The sequence below is a fragment of the Cotesia glomerata genome, linkage group LG1, assembly GCF_020080835.1.
Source record: "Cotesia glomerata isolate CgM1 linkage group LG1, MPM_Cglom_v2.3, whole genome shotgun sequence".
In the NCBI taxonomy this organism is placed as follows: Eukaryota; Metazoa; Arthropoda; class Insecta; order Hymenoptera; family Braconidae; genus Cotesia; species Cotesia glomerata.
Window position 1 is genome coordinate 19,677,297 of NC_058158.1, and position 14,895 is coordinate 19,692,191.

The 14,895-nt window shown below is 35.3% G+C and overlaps 2 protein-coding genes across 2 annotated transcripts; both read left to right on the forward strand.

Moving 5' to 3' along the window:
- The first annotated feature begins 8,357 nt into the window (after positions 1-8,357).
- Positions 8,358-9,347, forward strand: LOC123264025. Its single transcript, XM_044727093.1, has one exon. It carries the CDS (start codon positions 8,358-8,360, stop codon positions 9,345-9,347), a length of 990 nt encoding a protein of 329 aa, XP_044583028.1.
- A 378-nt stretch (positions 9,348-9,725) lies between these two features.
- Positions 9,726-13,516, forward strand: LOC123264093. The gene is made up of 4 exons (XM_044727210.1): positions 9,726-9,759; positions 9,973-11,063; positions 11,138-11,573; positions 11,661-13,516. Exons 1-4 carry the CDS (start codon positions 9,726-9,728, stop codon positions 13,514-13,516), a joined length of 3,417 nt encoding a protein of 1,138 aa, XP_044583145.1.
- Positions 13,517-14,895: the final 1,379 nt, after the last annotated feature.

The window sequence follows — 14,895 nt, forward strand, 5'->3', positions numbered from 1 at the left end:
ACGCAATTACGATCCGTTATTGGGTTTAATTTTACCATTCATTAATTTGTTGTCTTGTTGGGGATATTTTGACGATCTTTTATTGAAAAATCGCCGAGTGACAATTAATTTTTATTATTACGTGCACGTGGGAGACGCCATCACCGAGACATCGACGCTATTCCGCCTGCTATCCCGCCAACTTCGTTGAGAGTCAGCTACCTGGACGAGTACCGACCCGAGGGGTTCACTGCTGCCGCAGGGTGAGTCTGATCGCTAATCTAGCCCCAGGGTGTCCTCACCGCGATATCGCTATCAATTTTGGTAAATTTCACCCGTTTGATTTTTGGTTCAATTTTTATACAATATGAATTTGTTTTTACGAAAGTAATCATTGAATTCCTTTCGGATTATTGAGACGTGTGTGACGACACTCAGAGGCACGGTACCATCGGGGTGTATTTGTGTGTGTGTGTTCGTACATTAAAACGTAGATTTAAAGTCGAGCGTTCGATTCTTATTATTCATTTTGTTTGTTATTTTTTTTTGTGTTCGAGACGCTGTCATTGAACCAACTGTTTGACATTATGATTACTATTGTTAATGGTCTTATTGGTTGGGACATTGATATATGCCGACGATTGAACGTGATTTTTTGTTGTAGTTGTTATTAAACGTAACACCCGACAAATTTAGAGGTGTGTAAGACAGCAAGCCCGACCGACGCGCCATCTCCGAGCGCGTGCCCAAACTCATCTCGAGCATCAACTACCCAGCAATCTTAGTCGATTTACCGACCGTAATTAGTTATCCGCAGCCAGCCCGCCAAATTGTTGAATTTTTGAATTGTTATTTTGCGAATCATCGTCAAATTAAAGCTACATTGTGTTTAATTTGCTATTGCAAATTAATTTGGGAATTTGCGGGCCACCGATGGACCGAATTTAATTTTTTTTATTTATTTATTTTATTTAATTAATTTATAAGATAAATTAATTGTTTATTCCATCGTATTATTAATTATAAATTAATTTGGGAATTTTGCAAGCCATTGACGGACCGACTTTAAGATTTTATTTAATTATTAATTAATTTGAGAAAAATTAATTGTTTATTATATTGTATTATTAATTATAAGTTAAATCGAGAATTTTGCGCGCCATTGACGGACCGAATTTAATATTTGGTTATGATGAATTAATTTGAAGATTAATTAATTGCTTACGTCATCGTAGTATTAATTATAAGTTATTTAAATTATTGTTTGCAAGCCACCGACGTATCAATGTTATGTTTGTTCTTTTGGTTATTATTGTTCGTTCATTCGGCGAAGAATTAACTGTTATTACAGTAATTTTTGGAAAATTATTAATCATTCCTGGCGACTGTTAAAATAAATTGTTGACTGGACATTCGGCAATAACTGTTTTTTGTTTTTTTTTCTTTTTCCGAGGTTACTTAGATTTATGTATTTCACGTTTCGCCATTCATTCGAATTTTAAATCTCTTCGTCATCGACCCGCCGCCTGACGACAAACAACAACGACTTCGAATCGTGGAACGGTAAGTTCCTGGCGCCCAACTACCTTCGAAACCTAGGTAAGCCATTTTAGGTGGTGCTCTTCGGCCCTGTCGACGCCAGTGCCGGTAAAAAGACCATTATAATATATATATATATATATATATATATATATATATATATATATATATATATATATATATATATATATATATATATATATTAGGGTGTTTCAATTTTAGGCGACTTTTTTATTCAACAAAAAAACAGGCTGAAAACTTGCATGAAGGTGAGAACAGAAGCCTGTTCAAAGCGGAGCTCTTAATATTAATATTTAGAGGTGTCTGTCCCTAATTTTTCATTTCCCATTTAAATAACATAGGAAAAAAAATTCTTTTTTTTGTTTATTTTTCTAGCTCGGCATACGCACCTCATATATAAAAATCCATAGCATATTCTTGTAGAGAATTTAACGCTCTACAAAAAAGGTCTTCTACACTTTTATCATAAATACAGCCGTTCTAAAGTTATTTAGACGTAAACTTCTAAATGTATAAAATTTTGATTATTCAAGTATTAAACTGATACAAATTAATATATTACTGTCTTAAAAATTATTTTTATATGGATAATTGGTTCTAATGCGCTAATATTTTCATAAAGCTAAAAAAAAATTACTCATGTATCAAATTTTTTTCTTCTTTATTTCATTTACTGTAAGAAAATCATGATTTGAGTTGAATGAATTAAGTTTTTGAAAAGTTTCACGGAATTCACAATTTATTACTCTACACGGAGAGAAAAGATAAGTTTGGAAAATCAGAAAAGTGCACGTCTCATAACGCTCATTTATCACAAAAAAATCTGGAAAATGGTTGACCCTAAAGGCCATCCCTGCAACTTCCGCTAATTTCATATATAAAAGGCTTAAAATTGCACTTATGAGGTTTTTGAGCTCTTCAAGTCAAAAGTCTGATAAAAGTTTCATAGAACACTATTTTTTGAACTTTTGAAGTGCAATAATTCTTGAATAAATTAACGAATAATCATTAATAATAATGTGTATGATTAATAATAATCATAATAATAATTTTCTTACAGTAAATGAAATAAAGAAGAAAAAAATTTGATACATGAGTAATTTTTTTTAAGCTTTATGAAAATGTTAGCGCATCAGAACCAATTCTACATATAAAAATAACTTTTAAGACAGTAATAAATTAATTTGTATCAGTTTGATACTTGAATAATCAAAAATTTTTACATTTAGAAGTTTACATCTGAATAACTCTAGAACAGCTGTCTTTATGATAAAAGTGTAAGAGACCTTTTTTGTAGAGCGTTGAATTCTCTACAATAATATGCTATTGACTTATATATATGAGGTGCGTATGCTGAGCTAGAAAAATAAACAAAAAAAAGAATATTTTTTCCTATGTTATTTAAATAGGAAATGAAAAATTAGGGACAGACACCTCTAAATATTAATATTAAGAGCTCCGCTTTAAACAGGCTTCTGTTCTCACCTTCATGCAAGTTTTCAGCCTGTTTTTTCGTTGAAAAAAAAAAGTCGCCTAAAATTGACACACCTTAATATATATACATATATACATACATAAATACATATATAAACTTTTGAGCCAATGCCATTTTTCGACATTACTCGATGAAATAAAACATATTATGACAAAATTTTATAAAAATTACGATATGAGACCGACTACAATAGATAGATTTTTAAAGAAATCTACCTGATATTATAGAACAAGAAATTTTTGTATTTTCCCAAGCACGCATCAAGTCGATTACGTCGCAAAACCTGTCATTTAAATCAAAATTCACATCGTTCAATGACTGTTATTTTTTGTGCAGTTTCTTTTATTGGATCATTAAATTGCCTAAAAAAAATCTGTTGCACTAAGTCATTTACAGTTAAAGCTGAACTAAAAACAATAGATGGTTTGTTAGCTTCTTTCGATGTTGTGTAACTAGTCTTGTCATTATAAAACTTATTGATACAAATTAGGGCTGTACAATTTGGCCGGTTAGGCTGGCTAAAAAAGTTAGCTAAGTTAATTAGCCAGTTAGCTGGCCAGCTTAGCTAATTTAACCAATTAGCCGAATTAGCTTAGCTAATTAGCCAACGGCTTAACCGGTTAACCTAGCTTAACTCAGCTAATTAGCCAACTTCCTGTTCCTTCGGTGCAGTCTTCTCCGCACTCTCGAAGCACTTCCACTCTAGGTCCCAGAACTTATTTTATCAAATTTTCACTGCGTGGGCATCTTAAATCACAGCGCCCTGTGATCCGTCGATAATTAACCATAGTCAGGGTGAGGGCCTTCAATAGATAATAAAGGGGCCCCGCGACACATTGATTACGTAAGGGTATTGAGGGGGAGGGGGGGTTAAGAAAATCTCTACAAGTTTTTACGTTGAGGGGAGGTGGGGAGGGGGGGGTAAAACTCATTCTTACGTAATATTTCGTGAATCAAAATTCAAGATTAGAAATCTAATTCCATTTCGGATTCCAAATTGTTTTCTTAATTTTAAAGTGTACAGTCGAATTTTTATTTTATTCAAATAATTTTTGTTGTTTATTAGAAAAAATAAAAAATAACTTATTAAAATTTTATGTTTTTATTGTTATCCATGTGTTATGTCCGAAAAATAAGATCTTAAAATGCGGTAGCCGGATTAACGGAGGTTCGGATAACAGATGAATTTCCCTAACGAAAGAATTGTTAAGTTTATATTTTATGGGTTCGCGAAGGTGAAAACCCCGGAGAGGGCCCCTTGAATAAGACAATCGACCTCGGAAACAATAAAATATCCTCCACTTACTTTTGCGAATCCTAATTCCAACGATGATTCGGCTTTAATTGGACTTGTACCTTTGACTTCCGCTGCTTGGTTTCTCATTTCCTCCTGCTGACTGGAGATTGAAGGTTGAATGTTCTTAACTTATGAATGACGAAACACTTCGATTCAGGTTTTTAGGTTTATATTCAATTAAATGGCCTTATGGGCAAACACGTCTTAACTTACACTATTCACTTATTAACTAATAACAACATAAAACAAAGGTTGAAAGTTTATATGAGTTCGTAACCGGAGTAACGACTCCGGCAAACAAAAGTTCACCGATTATAAATTCACAGAAGAAGAAAATAATTTGAGAGTGGGACCAGGTCACTGGAACTGTGGGAATCTCGATTATCGTCAAAACGAATCGTGGCTCGAAGAATCGCTATCACAGAACTCAGAAATACCGTTAAGGAAATCGAAATGAATAATTAGGGAAAAGATGACTAATTAATTTAATAATTGAAGTCTGCCTATACGTGTCGGGGTATAGGACTCACCCGGGCTTTAAGGCAGAACTGTTACCTTGTAAATAAGCTCTCGAATTATGGTGTTCGCGTCTTTTATCACCTCGGTTGCGGTTCATTAAATGGGGCTACTAATTAAACAATTGGTTTCTTTGATAAGGTGACAATGCGCGGTAATGTGTATTCTTCGGCCACGAGTAAGTTGTCGCGCAGTCCAGGTTGTTGTTCCCTAAATATGCAAGCGCTGTACTTTTCGGCTCGAATGGGAGGCCCTGTATTATAGACGGCACGCCGGATATAACACATGTTTGGTTCTATAGAAAAAATTAAAGTACATTTTTCCGTGTATTATCATATTTTTATTATTGAAAAAATAAAAAACATTTCTTTTATTTTTAAGTAAACTAAAATTACTTCATAATTTCAAAAGTCCCGCGTAGCTCCCATGCTATTAAACATGGCGATTTCCGCGCCACTCTGCTTTACTCTCCACTACTCCCCGCCGATACGTTGTGACAGATCGAGTGCTGCCTGCTGACTGAGCGCGCACGACAGCGATTGTTTCTTCAATGTAGAGAATTTTCGTATGCTGACACACACAATGGCTACATACAGAGATTTGTATGAAGCATTTTCAAAACGTTGCGAGAGTGAATTATCGAAACAACGTGTTCAAGATAATTGTAATGCATGCTGGAAAGATCTGAAAAAGCAATTTAGTGGTACAGAGCTAAATCATGCTGTTGATATGAAGATTTCAAATCTGAAGGCTGAGACAAAAATAACTTAATCTAGTTTGCTTTGTTTCTTTGTTCAGGTAATGAAAGATCGTTTTCTTTTCAACATTGTTTTGTAAGAGATAGCTACTGATTATAAATTGAAGTCGCTGAAAAGTTTGAAAATTTACAACTTAATGTAAATTTAAGTTGATGTACATTCATGATGATTTTCATTGTTTTTAGGCGTCTACTTCAACTAAGAATACTAGCAATGATGCACAATGCGTTCTGGCTGGACCTACTGCGAAAATTTCTGGGACTGGATGTCGTGATTCAGTACCAGTAGAGAATTTTGAGAAAAATCGAGAAATTGAGACCTCGGTAGATATAGATGACCCTCAGCCTATAAATGTATGAAAACGCAAGTACGTGACTCCGGCGCAGGACGCTTTGCAAAAAAAGATTCATGCATTACACGGTCGACTATCATCTGCTCTATTAGCGAGAGATGCACAGTTAGATCTAGATATTGAAAATGAATGAATTACAAATTAATTATGCCTTAAATTCTTAAATTATAAAATTTGACTCGTATACATTTTAATCGAATTTTATTTCATTGCAGACGTGTAAGCTGTACTCTGCATCGATTGTAGCTACAGACAGCCACTGCCGTATAGTTCATTCTCGCCAACAACAATCTTCTATGCAAGAGTCGGTTAACATCAATTGTAGACGTTCTCAGCGCATCGTAGCAAAGATTGCGAAACGTAACGAATGTGTACTGTGCCGAACAATACATTTTCCAACCGGTGCCGAAGATGCAGAGTGGCTAGAGGAAAGTGAGGTGCCAACAGACGTCCCTAACGAAATTCCATCTACCGTTACATCTGATGAGTTACCAATTGTCTCTGATTGGATGACATGGATTAAAATTCCGTTCACTCCAGATGAAGATTAATGATTTCAATTTGTTTTGCCGCCAAGGCAAAAGAGAGTTGGTCACCCCGACTCTCATAACTATACCTGTTTTGCCGCCAAGGCTAAAGAGAGTTGGTCACCCCGACTCTCATAACTATACCTGTTTTGCCGCCAAGGCAAAAGAGAGTTGGTCACCCCGACTCTCATAACTATACCTGTTTTGCTGCCAAGGCTAAAGAGAGTTGGTCACCCCGACTCTCATAACTATACCAAAAGCTTAACTATACTCGAGACTCAACAAGAGTCGTTTCTATGACTGTTCTCGACGAACATGTCCAATAACACGTTTTGTAATGGTTGCTGCACCTGCGCACCATGAGCTAGCGGAAAGAAGCCCGGCCGGCATGAAGCACGAGGCGCGAGACGCCATGTGCGAAGTTCAATTGTGTTTGGGACCTGTAACTGACACAATATACCCGCTAGCCTCGCTAACACTTACTTTCTTTTATTCTGTGTTTTTCATTGTGAACAATTACATAGTAATACATCCATTCTAATATTAAAGTAACTTATCTAGTTAATTAAATTCGTATTCTTTATCGTGAAAATAATATAAATTTATCGTAATTAAATGTAAACACTTTTGATAGTTGTGACGCAGTACTTTGGTGTGGCGTCGCGGCCATTGTTTTAACTTACACGCCGGGCAATAAGACGCGTAATTTCATCACCTTTAAATATTAATTTAACTTCAAATCCTTCAGTAATGAATAGTAATTAATTAGATTTCGAATAAATTTAGCTTCATAATACGCAATTTAACTTATATTAAAAATATTGAACTTAGTGCTTCTCACGTAATAATCATCAAATATAGCAATTTATTTAAATTCTCGCGAATAATGCATAATTAATCAAAATAAATTAAAAATAGTTATAATCACGAAATAATTCAAATTGACTAATTAAAATCTATTTCATCTCAATTTAACTAATCAATTTATTGTCTCAAATCATAAATACGTTCGATCCTCTCGGATCAATTGAATCGATCTTTTCAGATCAAACGCACATTGATCCTCTCGGATCAAAATCCTCAGATCCTCTCGGATCATTATTAGCAGGTACCGGTTGACCTCAACAACCTAATAGCGGCTGAGATCCTTTCTCACCCTTATTGTACACCTAGTGCAATTGTTTTACTTACATACACACACTTATTCATATCATACACGACTGTATCTATCTTCGAGGAGTTTTTCTCTAGTAATTGCTAGAGTTTTCTCCCATTGGGGAATAAATTATTTATAATTATTCACCCCAACACCGAGTGTTTTATTTTAAATTAAGAATTCCTGATCCTGGTTCCTGAATAGTTTAAGAAGAATAAATAATTACGGAAGTTCTCCATCTTGGAGAGTTTGCGACAAAACATTTGGTGCCTCCTGTGAGGTCTGAACCCCTGAACCCTGGTGTACGAGTGAATAGAAGGAAGTGTCAATCAACATCAACATCGCTGGACATCTAACAATAAAAGATAAGTCTCTCAATTTTCTTCCTTAATTATTATCTCTCAATAATTACTACTTAATTATTTTAATCACTTAATTATTTAATTATTTATTCAATTTAGACAGTAACTGTCAAACTGTGGACAATATTTAATTTATATTATTATATATTACTATTTCTTAATTAATCAACGATTAAAAATTAATTACTTGCGTCAATATTTATTTAATTAATTGACTGACATACTACATAACAAATAATAAATTGATAGTCAATTTATTACTTGAGTAGTGCAATTGATTATTAATTAATTATTTAATATTACTATTATTATAATTTTATGCTTTATTATTACTATTATTTAGAATTATTTCAAAATGAATAAAACAGACATTCCCTTAGACAAAAAACGTCTACTGATTTTAAACAAAGTCAATGCAGTCCAAACTGGACTAACACAAGAAAATGTTGATCTAGTAGCTATAAACTTACGTTTTGATATGGTCAAACAATTATATGAACATTACGATACAACCATCGACGAATTAGAAATGACTGATCCCGATAATGCAGAAGTTACCCTCGCAGACGACACACGAACTGCATACTTTGCACTTACCAGTCAACTACATACTTTAAATCAATTCAACGCTAAAGAGAACAATTCACATAATGAAAATATATCCTCACGAGATACATCAGTCGGAAATACTACCTTTGAAGCACAACGTCTTGCTAAACTTCCAACTGCAGAATTACCTAAATTTGACGGGAACTTTGAAAATTGGCTTTCATTTAAAAATATGTTCAAATCCTTAATTGATGGTCGTAAAGATCTTGATGACTTCAATAAATTGTATTATCTTCGTGCATCTTTAACTGGCGCAGCATCTAACAAGCTTTCGCTTTATGATGCAAGTGCAGAAAATTACACTAAAGCATGGGATCTTTTAACTGAAACTTATCAAAAAGAACGAGCTCTAGTTAACAAACATTACGATGCCCTTCTGGATTTAGATATTATAGAAAAACCTACTAATGAAAATTTAACTAAATTTATAGATCAAGCTCGCCAGCATTTAAATGAATTAGAAACACTTAATGCGAAACCGACTGATGCATTCATTGTACGGGTGCTGGAACGTAAATTACCCATATATATTAGAGACAAATGGGAGGAGACATTCGACAATGAAAACACTCTTCCGACGATTGAACAGTTTGGTAAATTCGTGACTAAGACAGCTTTTCGATTTAGTTCACGTAAACCGAATCAACATCATGACACCGGTAACTCGTTCAAACGTAAACGTACTGACCGAATATTCAACGCTAATAAATCACAAAAAACTGAACCGACTGCATGAGCACTCGTGACAACACCCTTGATAGCTTGTCCTCATTGTAAGGGTAACCACCCTCTCTATAAATGTCCAAATTTCAATTCACTAACAGTTGATCAACGTGTTAAATTTGTTAAAGCTTCCCGACTCTGTCCTAACTGCTTACGTGAACATAAAGGACCCTGTACTTCCATCCACTGCAAGCTTTGTCATAAATTTCACCACACTATGCTACATTATAAGCAAAATTCAAACACTTATACAAATCAGAACAAAAATGCAAACCCTAACGCAAATAAGGCTGAGTCAATTACAGTCACACCGGCTGCAAAAGAATTCACTTCATGACTACCTGTGCACAACCTAACCACAACACTTAGAACACCAAGATTTCAATTAATGATGAGCGCTCTCATCCAGATGCGTGATTCTAATGGTAAATTCATACAAGCTCGTGCGTTACTTGATACTTGTGCTACTGCAAACTTCATTACCGAAAATTTAACTAATAGATTGAAATTACCTACCCAAACTTGTTCTATTCCAATCGGTGCAGTTAATGGAATGCAAACTTTTTCTAAACATCTGATTCAAGTAGTATGCAAATCCTTATACAATAAATTTCAATAATCATTATCTTTTTTGACAGTTAATAAAATCACTGATTTGAGTCCTAACGAAGTATTTCCACGTGATAAAATAGATATACCAAATAACATAGCCTTGGCTGATCCACTCTTTCACCTTCCGCGACCAGTAGATGTTCTCATTGGTTCCGGAACCACTTTAGCTTTGCTGTCAATTGGACAAATTAATCGCTCACATGAAGATTGTGATTTAATTATACAGAAAACACAACTTGGTTGGGTTGTAGCGGGGGGAGTCAATGAGGATAACAATACACAACCTGTATCATGTCAACTTTGCGATTTGTCAAATCAATTAATTCGTTTTTGGATAATAGAGGACGTTAGTCCTAAAGGGTCTAGAACCTTAGATGATTCTCTTTGTGAGACACATTACCAACTTAACACTACCCGAGATGCAAGTGGGAGATATATTGTGAAATTACCCTTCAAAGTCGAGAATGTAGATTTTGGTAATTCTAAACAACAAGCTTATAAAAGATTTCTCTCTTTACAGAGAATATTAAATTTAGATCAGCAACTTAAGATTGAGTACAATAAAGTAATGCAGGAGTACATCGACCTTAGTCATATGGTACTCGTGTCACATGATCAAGAGCCGGGCTACTATTTACCACACCATCCCGTCATAAAAACATCTAGCACTACCACCAAGGTACGCGTTGTATTCGACGCATCTGCAAAATCTGATAAAGGTATCTCCTTGAATAAGGTTCTGCTGACGGGGCATACTGTACAAGATAACTTATTTACTATTCTATTACGTTTCCGTATCTATGTTTACGCTATGACTTCTGATATTGCTCAAATGTATAGACAAATCCGGGTCCATCCAAATCATCATAAATTTCAAAGAATTTTTCATTATCATAACGACAGAATTAGCACTTTTGATTTACAACGAGTCACCTTTGGAGTATCTGCTGCTCCGTTTTTGGCCACACGTACAGTAAATCAATTAGCTGACGACGAACGTCATAACTTCCCAAACGCCTCGATTGTACTTAAACGCGATTTATATGTTGATAATTTGTTAACTGGGACTAATTCTTTACCTGAAATTTTGCAATTACGTGATGAAATAATTCAATTAGTAAGAAAGGGGGGTTTTGAACTCCGTCAGTGGGCCTCCAATCATAAACATGCATTAGACAACTTTGACCAAAGACGTTTGATTTGGATTGTGCTATTAATGATGACCCTATATCTAAAACTCTTGGTATTGTCTGGAACTCTTTAACTGATGAATTTATCTATACTGATAATTCACTTGGTTCCTTGAAAAAGATGACTAAACGAACAATCTTATCAGATATCGCAAAAATTTTCGATCCACTTGGGATTTTAGGTCCAGTAGTACTTGCTGCCAAAGCGATGGTACAAGCATGTTGGAAGGCTAAAGTTCATTGGGATGAAGCAGTACCTCAGGAATTACACACTCGTTGGTGTAAATTTGCTGAACAACTACCCTTAATTAGAGAATTCGCTGTTGAACGTAACATTGTTATTCCTAATGCTATTAATATCGAGATACACGGGTTTTGTGATGCTAGTAAAATAGGCTACGGAGCCTGCTTATATGAACGTTCAATGAACCAACAAGGTCAAGTAATTATCAGATTAGCTTGTTCAAAATCTAGAGACACGCCAATTAAAGAGGTAACCATACCTAAATTAGAACTATGAGGAGCACAACTACTTTCTAGATTATACAAAGAAGCACTTCCTTCGCTTAATTTCACTTGTAATAAAATAGTCTTTTGGTCAGATTCAACTATTGTCTTACAATGGCTTAAACGCTCGCCCCACACTCTTAAAGTCTTTGAATCAAATCGAGTTTCTGAAATACAATCTCTTGGGAATGATGTAGAATGGCCACATATTAGAACTAGTGATAATCCTGCTGACTCTTTATCTCGAGGTCAATTACCGTCCGATTTTCTTAAAAACAAAACGTGGTTTGAGGGTCCTACGTGGCTTACACAAGATCCTAATACGTGGCCTATTTCTATTCAGTCTGTTCCTTCAGAACTACCAGGTTTACGAAAAAACACCTGTCTACTAGCATCTACCAGTGACCTCTTCCAACGCTTTTCATCGTATGCAACACTCATAAATTCTTTTTCATTCATTTTACGTATGCTCAAATCAAGTCCGTTTAAACATAAACCGCTGAGTGTTGAAGAAAAATCAAAAACAGAAATTCGAATACTTACATTAATTCAACAAGAACAATTCCATTATGAAATAGAACAACTTAAAGAAACTGGAGACACTAAGAATCTAAGATTACGTTGTCTAAATCCTTTTATTGATCAAAACGGTTTGTTACGAGTAGGTTGTCGTTTAAAACACGTCCCTATTTCATTTTCTACAAAACATCCCATTTTACTGCCTTCACATCACTATGTTACAGACTTAATTATTAGAGAGACACATAAAAATGCATACCACTCTGGTATCCAAGCAACATTATCAAACTTACGTCATAAATTCTGGTTACTGGATGGAAAAGGTCAGATAAGGCGAGTTGTCAAAAGATGCGTGGAATGCATTAGACATCGTCCTGTGGTACTTCAAGGGAAGATGGCTGACCTACCTAGTGCCAGAGTTACAGAATCAGCCTCGTTTTCTCACGTGAGAGTAGACTATTTTGGACCTTTATTCATAAAGAAACGAAAATTTAGAAATCGAACTAAGGTTAAAGTCTATGGGTGTGTTTTTATTTGCATGGCCACTAAGGCGGTCCATCTTGAGATTGCTAGTGACCTGACTACGGATGGCTTCCTGGGAGCTTTCGGACGGTTTATTGGTCGCCGGGGGGTCCCGTCTCATGTTTATTCTGATAATGGTACCAATTTTGTAGGCGCTAATAAACAATTACAAGAACTTTATGCACTTTTTACATCTAAATCTCATCAAAATTTAGTCACTGATTATGCAGTTAGAAAAAACATTGTTTGGAAATTTAATCCGACATTATCACCGCATTTTAGGGGCATTTGGGAGGCGGCAGTGAAGTCTTTCAAACATCATTTTAAGAGGGTGGTGAAAGATCAACTTCCGACTTTTGAAGAATTAAATTCTTTAACTGTACAAATTGAAGCTATACTTAACTCTAGACCTTTATGCACGCTATCTAGCGATCCTAATGATCCTATCGCATTAACACCTGCTCATATTTCAATAGGGTGTCCTCTCACAATGCTGCCTGAAAATGATTTTTCTGATGTTGCAGACAATCGTCTAAGCGTATGGCAATTCGTCACTAAGGCAAGACAAGACTTTTGGAAGCGCTGGTATTTGGAATACCTTCACGAGCTTCAAATTCGTCAAAAATGGCATTCTACTCAAGGAGAAATCAAACCTAACCAGATTGTATTGCTGATGGACAAAAATCAACCATGTATGCGATGGGAACTGGGCGTGGTGGTCGAAATCCACCCTGGAGACGATGGAGTTACCCGACTAGCATCTATCCGAACATCACGAGGACTTTTCAAACGGAACATCACTCTATTATGTCCATTACCTATTAATACCTAAATTTATCATTATGTAACAACTATTGTATTACACTATACCCTACATCTTATCGCATCTTGCTCACACATTCGCAACGGGGGGAGTGTGTTTTGCCGCCAAGGCAAAAGAGAGTTGGTCACCCCGATTCTCATAACTATACCTGTTTTGCCGTCAAGGCAAAAGAGAGTTGGTCACCCCGACTCTCATAACTATATCTGTTTTGTCGCCAAGGCTAAAGAGAGTTGGTCACCCCGACTCTCATAACTATACCTGTTTTGCCGCCAAGGCAAAAGAGAGTTGGTCACCCCGACTCTCATAACTATACCAAAAGCTTAACTATACTCGAGACTCAACAAGAGTCGTTTCTATGACTGTTCTCGACGAACATGTCCAATAACACGTTTTGTAATGGTTGCTGCACCTGCGCACCATGAGCTAGCGGAAAGAAGCCCGGCCGGCATGAAGCACGAGGCGCGAGACGCCATGTGCGAAGTTCAATTGTGTTTGGGACCTGTAACTGACACAATATACCCGCTAGCCTCGCTAACACTTACTTTCTTTTATTCTGTGTTTTTCATTGTGAACAATTACATAGTAATACATCCATTCTAATATTAAAGTAACTTATCTAGTTAATTAAATTCGTATTCTTTATCGTGAAAATAATATAAATTTATCGTAATTAAATGTAAACACTTTTGATAGTTGTGACGCAGTACTTTGGTGTGGCGTCGCGGCCATTGTTTTAACTTACACGCCGGGCAATAAGACGCGTAATTTCATCACCTTTAAATATTAATTTAACTTCAAATCCTTCAGTAATGAATAGTAATTAATTAGATTTCGAATAAATTTAGCTTCATAATACGCAATTTAACTTATATTAAAAATATTGAACTTAGTGCTTCTCACGTAATAATCATCAAATATAGCAATTTATTTAAATTCTCGCGAATAATGCATAATTAATCAAAATAAATTAAAAATAGTTATAATCACGAAATAATTCAAATTGACTAATTAAAATCTATTTCATCTCAATTTAACTAATCAATTTATTGTCTCAAATCATAAATACGTTCGATCCTCTCGGATCAATTGAATCGATCTTTTCAGATCAAACGCACATTGATCCTCTCGGATCATTATTAACAGGTACCGGTTGACCTCAACAACCTAATAGCGGCTGAGATCCTTTCTCACCCTTATTGTACACCTAGTGCAATTGTTTCACTTACATACACACACTTATTCATATCATACACGACTGTATCTATCTTCGAGGAGTTTTTCTCTAGTAATTGCTAGAGTTTTCTCCCATTGGGGAATAAATTATTTATAATTATTCACCCCAACACCGAGTGTTTTATTTTAAATAAAGAATTCCTGATCCTGGTTCC

Excerpts from the sequence above, each read along its gene's own strand:
- LOC123264093 (XM_044727210.1), top strand. The coding sequence starts at position 9,726 with ATGAGCGCTCTCATCCAGATGCGTGATTCTAATG. Across the intron at positions 11,064-11,137 it reads GTGATGAAATAATTCAATTA|ACGTTTGATTTGGATTGTGC; the intron begins GTAAGAAAGGGG and ends CTTTGACCAAAG. Across the intron at positions 11,574-11,660 it reads ACGTTCAATGAACCAACAAG|CACAACTACTTTCTAGATTA; the intron begins GTCAAGTAATTA and ends AACTATGAGGAG.
- LOC123264025 (XM_044727093.1), top strand. The coding sequence starts at position 8,358 with ATGAATAAAACAGACATTCCCTTAGACAAAAAACGTCTACTGATTTTA.